At 42.1% G+C, this 6,852-nt stretch overlaps 1 protein-coding gene across 2 annotated transcripts; it reads right to left on the bottom strand.

Annotated features, from left to right (window-relative positions):
• Positions 1 to 296: 296 nt before the first annotated feature.
• On the bottom strand, positions 297 to 5,785 carry LOC109867829 (calcitonin gene-related peptide-like). 2 transcript variants are annotated; one of them, XM_031801687.1, is made up of 5 exons: positions 5,677 to 5,785; positions 4,390 to 4,481; positions 3,594 to 3,737; positions 1,327 to 1,509; positions 297 to 1,006 (listed from the first exon to the last, which is right to left on the bottom strand). In XM_031801687.1, the coding sequence occupies exons 2-4, from the start codon at positions 4,473 to 4,475 to the stop codon at positions 1,350 to 1,352; spliced, it is 390 nt and encodes a 129-aa protein (XP_031657547.1). In that variant the 5' UTR covers positions 4,476 to 4,481; positions 5,677 to 5,785; the 3' UTR covers positions 297 to 1,006; positions 1,327 to 1,349. The 2 variants fall into 2 exon arrangements, with proteins under 2 accessions (XP_031657547.1, XP_031657546.1); XM_031801686.1 differs by having other exon boundaries at positions 1,327 to 2,721; positions 5,677 to 5,781.
• Positions 5,786 to 6,852: the final 1,067 nt, after the last annotated feature.

Raw genomic sequence — 6,852 nt, 5'->3', positions numbered from 1 at the left:
GTCACAGGACCATTTGCATAAGTTGTGTACAGTATGTTTAAAACAGTGTGAGTGGTTTGGACTGAACTAGTTTGGACAGATTTCTGTGCTGTCTTATTCCCAACGTGTGTCACACAGTGAGACCAATGCATTCACGAGTTCAGGAGAGTCCATGAGAGTTCAGGAGAAATCGGCATGGTCTGAAAGCTACTCATCGCACGTACAGTAAAGGTGAAAAAAAAATCAACAACACAACGGTTCTCTCTTCACCTAAATACTTCGTTAAACCTTGAAGAACAACACAAGTACCCCAAACCCGAATGTATCTAAAATACATTTTAATCTTGCTGAAATTCACAATTGTTACAATATTCATCTCTTTAATAATTTTTTTTCCGGTGTCATTCTCTTCATGGTCTTCTTATAATCTTGATACATACTATACAGTCATGTGATGTAAAGTGTTTTACATCAAGGCACAAGACACAGCCGTTGTGAGGGAGCCTAGGGAAGGCTGATCTTTAATGTCGATCCCTGCAGGGCACAGCACAGCAAACAGGTGCCGGTGGGGACAGGGAGGGATGTGTGACGGGGAGAATGGTTCACATGGTACAAATGTGCTCTATAGACAGAATAAATCATAATAAATAAGCACTGGTGCTTTTTTCCAATTCATTTTAAATGAATTTCATGTATTAAAAAATAAAGTAATCTGGAAATTTTCTTTGGGATTTGGGGATTCAGCTGACAATGTACATAATGGAGGTCATTCTCCCCCTTTTTTTCTCTGGTTTGCCAAAAGCTAAATTAATGTTTCATAACATTATGGTATTGAGAGGAGGAGTCCTAATATCGGAAGGGGTTTATTTCTGTAGATGTGGGGGAGTGGATGAAGGGGGTGGATGAAGGGTGGATGAAGGGTGGATGAAGGGTGGATGAAGGGGCCAGTGTGTCTTTTCTCTTTGTTTGTTTTGTTGTTTTCCTCCCAGATATGTTCTGATGTCATCGCGTTAAGAAGGATCAACCTCTGAAAGGGAAGGGACAGAGGAAGAGAGAACAGACAAGTCAACAACTTAGAGCCCAGCGCCTTCTGTCTGTCACACATCGTACGCCTCGGAACAAAAAATAAAACCCAGCAATTATTTTTCATTGACACAGGAAATCAATTCTCAATGTATAATCTTTTTTTTTTTGTGGAAATGCTATCTTAATTTAGTCAAGTAAACTATTTGCCTATGGTGAGGTCAGGCATTTAACAAATGAAAAAGCTACAGAATTGAAATAAGAGATAGCTGAAAGAACAGAGACAGAAAGGACAAAGACGAGGAGGTGGAGTATTCACCATACCCATGAAGGTTGTCAGAATGTTCTCATATCTGTGTGTTTCTCCTCCGCCGTCCGAAAGCCTTGGAGCCCACATTGGTGGGGACAAAGTTACTGTTGCCCATGCCCCCCGACCGGCTCAGGAAGTCTGCCAGGCGATGAGTCACGCAGGTGGCCGTGTTGCAGGCTCGCTTCTGTGTTGTAATGCTGCTTCGGGAATGGAGGCAGGGTTAACAGTACCTCATACACATACAGTACACAGACGCACAAAAGCATTTGTGTTCGCACTCATGCCAGACACTTACAAATGTACACATACTCAAGCACACGCACAAACACACACCCTATCAAACACACACACTATTTCCTCATCTAATCAAGCAATACGGCTCAATGTAATTAAAACATCTGCTTTACTCCATTAAAACGAACGTGTCATTGTCATTAACAGGAGTCGAACAATTACAACTAAACACATACAAGTAGACCATGGATTAATATAGTCTCTGAAAATGTTAGATCATTAGAATGGTTCAGTCGATCATAATTCTTACCTTGAGGATTAATATAGTCTCTGAAAATGGTAGATCATTAGAATGGTTCAGTCGATCATAATTCTTACCTTGAGACTTGGTGAAGGTTCTAGAGATAGTTCAAGGGTAATGGAAATGCTATAATAACTATGATTTACTCTATCCTGCAACGAAAAAATATTAAATGCCGCTGTTGGAAGAGCCAAAGCTAGGTCCATAAAACAAATTGTTTAATTACTAATATTCTATTTCTTAAGAATAAAAAGTAAAAGCCTTCCTGGTAGAAAAATAGGTTTATTCAACAAGAAACATGGCGAGGCATGAAGAAACTATTTATTATGGTTGAATATTACTTAGGTTATCTCTTAGGAATTTGGGTTATCGGGAATTTGAAATGCAATCAAATGATATGAATATATACACACTGGAAAAAAAAGTTGATATATGTTGATTCATTATTTTGAATAATTGCAATTTAGAAGAGTTGATTGTCTGAACAGATACAACATGTCATTCTTTGCCGAAAACGGAAAGGAATTGTCAAAATAATACAAAAATGAAGAAGTGGTGGTTGCAATGGGAGATTCGCTCTTAGGTCAATCAAGCAGGAAAAATCCACATGCAACTGAGACATGTCAAACAAAAACCAGGAGGACGTTATAATGAAAAGAGAGGGAATAGGAGGAGGGCGGAGGGTTAGATGCTGTCAAATGTCTTCCCGTAGCTTGCATAGCGTTCGCTCTCGGGCGCGCTGCGTTTCTTGCCAGGCGTGCCCGCGCCCACGTCCGTGCGGGGAAACGTTTGTAATTTGTGCAGGTCCTGGGACAGTTTGCCCAGCACGCAGGTGCTGAGGTTAGAGCAGCGCTTGGTAATGGGCCTTTCCATGCTGTCAGAGGGGAGAGATAAACATGCAGAAAACAGGCTCATAGTAGCAGGACACATGCAGATTTCTCTCTCTCCCGCACACACACTCTCTCTGTCGCTCATGTTAGTACTGTATCATCCCCTTTCCTTCATGCATTTCCCCTACAAAATGCATTGTCAGACATGCTGTCATAGGCAAGAAATGAACATTTCCAAAACATCATGCTTCCCTTCCAATCACTTGAAGAACTTTGACATATCAAACCCCCATGCCCCAACTCCATTGACGTCGTCACACCCACCCTCTCATATCAACCCAAGCAGAACAGAACGGGTATAGCTTCCCGCTGTCATGCGACTCTTTCTGCCTCAACTTACTGAGAGCACATGCAGTTATCCATCAAGGTTAAGCATTCCCCAGCTATTATAATATCTTCAGCAGGCAAACAGGCTGTTAACGTTCGTCCATTCAAATAAATGAATAAATCAAACTCATCCATGCGGGAGGGTTACGATATAGATATTGTTGGGGGGGGGGGGATTGGGTTGGATATCCCTCCTTAAAATGGAGAGAACCAATTTCTCTGAGCACATACCTCTCTGTATGGCTTACAATAAACTCCAGCAGGACACACTGCTAAGGTGGCTAAAAGACATATCTCCAGACAGGTAACAAAATTGTGGTTACAATTGTGCGAGTTCATTTAGCTTAAAACGTTTGGTCAATGGACCGTTGACGCACTTCCACTCCGTGTGAAAGTAGCTCTTACCGTAATATACTGACCATCACGTTTAATTCATCATCAATCCCTTAATTGGTAGTAGCCCTGAGCTAGGAGGCAAACTCAGGTATTTTTAAGAATGCAGAAAGGAAGAAGAAGCAGTTGTCTGTACCTATTGCCTTCGTTGCCTTCATTATCTTGCTGCTCCAGCTCTTCGGCTGTCATCTGCACAAACTCCTTGACTATGGCGTTGAGTAACCTCCTTGCCTCGTAGTCCGTAAGGGTGACTCGGTCTGTCATGGACTCTATGCCCGGTCTAGTGGAGGAAGGAAGAGGGTGGGTGAAGCACAGAGATCCGCATAAAAACAAACTAAAGTTACCACCCGCAGTAAAAAATAGAATAATAACATGCACGGAGCGTCACTAAGTCTAAAAGGTATGACGTGGGACTGGAAGGAACCCTAGCCAACATTGAAAACATTAAAAGGGCCGACTAGTGACCAATTTCAGATTTATGACCAAATCAATGGCTTCATGAGAACGGGGAGTGGCTTGGATGTTTTTATATATCAAATGTATCTCTTCTAAATTAAATTACTTTTTTTTTATCACAGCTCTTTTACACTTAACTGGAGTGCCCTTCTGTGATATTGGATTAAGGAACATGAATTCATGTATTTGTAACAGTAGACTAAATTACAAAAAAAATCTGTAGTCTAAATTCACAGAAGAAAATATTTGTATTATATTCCTTTTATCACAGAAAAAAAGAATGAATTTCCCCCAAAATGTCACTCAAAATGTTCATTATTAAATAATAAATGTATATTTGGTAGTACTTCCAATCCATATTCTCATGTCATATTAAACAAGTGTGGTGTGTGTGTGTGTGCGTGTGTGTGTGTGCGCGCGCGTTGAGTGTAATTTCGTAATTTCCATCTGTCTGTCAGCAAGTCTGTCTGTCTCACCTGGAGGGGGCTGCTTGTGAGCTGTACATCTGGCAAATGACCAGGGCATAAGCAACAAGGAAAGCAGAAATCTTCAACATAACCATGGTTCCCTACAGCAAAGAGACAGTCCCATGAGCTCCACAGACTTGATACAATTACATTAACATCTACATTTAACAAGAGAGAAGCAGGTCGCCATCACAATAACGATCAGTGTACATTTACCAGAATGAGATTAAGCATTGTACGGCTAATGTAACACAAATAGTTTTTAAAGGATTCCTTTGTTAAATGTGAAGTGAGCTACTACATTGATGGTTCTTTCTAACTCTGTATTGAGACGGCAGACGCCGCTCTTCCGTGCTAGTTCAGCTCAGTACCACTGATCTCTCAAGCTACACATCCATCCTTCTATCGGTTCATGACATCCAAACAGCCAAAAGGAGACTGATCCACGTGATAGTCCTGCACTCTTCTCCATGGAGCGAACTATCCCTCCGTCTCGCCATGCCCAGTACAGGACAGGACATTCTCTGAGTTGAGCCTTGGCATGTCCAGGCATGAACGGGGTCCAAGCCTGTTGCTCAGTGCGAACTGAGGGGACGTAGCATTAGCTAGCCGCTGTGAGGGGAGAGTGGCTCCATCCAGCGTGCCAACTCCCGGGGAGGGGGGGGGGGGGGTGACCAGTGCATTAGTGTAATGAGCTGCTACCACTCTCTCACACACAGGCATTCCATCTCTCCTCTCAGAGAGCCTCCAGCCTCCACTCACCCATCCCTCTCTTGCTCTGTTTCTAGCTTACTCACAGTTTCTCTCTCTAACTCACTATTTGGTCTTTCACTCGCTCTTACGCACATTTTCTCTATATCTTTCTCGCTCTCTCCATCTTTCTTTCCCTCTTTTCTGTTCTGCCTCCACCACAGAGCAGACCGGACCCTCACTGAGGGAGAGTTGTGACCCCTACGGCCACACTTCAATCCCGTTAACGTCACCATCACATCACACTGCACCAAAACTCAGGTCAACACTCTCCATATCTGACGAGTTACAATGGAGCACTAAGACACAACCCATTAAGTCAACCTTCCATCCAAAACCAGTCCGTCCACCATGTGAATCTGGTTTAAAACCAGTCCGTCCACCATGTGAATCTGGTTTAAAACCAGTCCGTCCACCATGTGAATCTGGTTTAAAACCAGTCCGTCCACCATGTGAATCTGGTTTAAAACCAGTCCGTCCACCATGTGAATCTGGTTTAAAACCAGTCCGTCCACCATGTGAATCTGGTTTAAAGTATCCACTTACCTTTCGTGTTAATCAACGGGCAAATAAATATAAATAAATATATAGCTTTATATGAAACGCCTAAGTTGACTTCTCTCAACTTGAAAACCAACTCTTGGTTGTGTTGCATGCAGTGCCGATGCACAAGCCTATATATCCACCACTTAGATATGTGCATTGACTGTGTAGGTGTTTAATTATCTCCTGTCGGCCAATCCCGTCGATGAGATGCACCCGCGAGCCAATGGGACGATGGCCCTTACTTCTGGCACACTAATAAGGGATATGGCTTTGCAATGACGTCATTCTTTTGTCACTAAGTGCTCCATTCACAAAATCCACTGTCATTTGGACCATTTGATATCCACATTTGCATTGAGGTCAGTCATTAAACCGGAGCTAATCTAATGAATGGCCACAGAAACCATCCCCAGCAATAAATATTTTATAGGATTCCAAAAATGTTACATGCATGCTATTTTTCAAATGCCAAATCGATAAGCCCACAGCAAAGTACTTGTAGGCAGGGCCATCTACTGGGAATGACGGTATACTGCAGTCCCATCCACTCCTGGGTTGGTGCTACTCACCAGTCAATTCCGCCGTCTCAGGCTGAAACTCAAATTGTTCTACTCAACTAAGTTCACAATGATATGAGTGGTTGAACAAAAGAGGATTTATTTCCCATCATGAATACAAATCACTGCAACGGCTTCAACTCCTCAGAATGATAGGATTTTACGTCATAAGAACCAAGATTTTAGATTTGAATCATCTGATAATTGGTTTTAATGTAATCTCAGTTGAGTGTATAGTAGTCTTTCTAAATGATCCACAGTAACACTTTAAATGAAGGTACCCTTATGAAGGGTTTATAGAAGGTACCCTTATGAAGGGTTTATAGAAGGTACCCTTATGAAGGGTTTATAGAAGGTACCCTTATGAAGGGTTTATAGAAGGTACCCTTATGAAGGGTTTATAGAGGGTTCCCTTATGAGGGGTTTATAGAAGGTACCCTTATGAAGGGTTTATAGAAGGTACCCTTATAAAGGGTTTATAGAAGGTACCCTTATGAAAGGTTTGTAGAAGGTACCCTTATGAAGGGTTTGTAGAAGGTACCCTTATGAAGGGTTTATAGAAGGTACCCTTATGAAGGGTTTATAGAGGGTACCCTTATGAAGGGTTTATAGAAGGTAC

Source organism: Oncorhynchus kisutch, linkage group LG22 (genome assembly GCF_002021735.2).
Source record: "Oncorhynchus kisutch isolate 150728-3 linkage group LG22, Okis_V2, whole genome shotgun sequence".
Lineage (NCBI taxonomy): Eukaryota > Metazoa > Chordata > Actinopteri > Salmoniformes > Salmonidae > Oncorhynchus > Oncorhynchus kisutch.
Note: the sequence above shows the minus strand (reverse complement) of the source record. Positions and strands in the feature narration are given on the sequence as shown.

Coding starts and splice junctions, on each gene's coding strand:
- LOC109867829 (XM_031801686.1), bottom strand. CDS start 4,475: ATGGTTATGTTGAAGATTTCTGCTTTCCTTGTTGCTTATGCCCTGGTC. Junction 3,738..4,389: donor TCACAAGCAGCCCCCTCCAG/GTGAGACAGACA, acceptor TTCCTCCACTAG/ACCGGGCATAGAGTCCATGA. Junction 2,722..3,593: donor GAAGGCAACGAAGGCAATAG/GTACAGACAACT, acceptor CCCCTCTGACAG/CATGGAAAGGCCCATTACCA.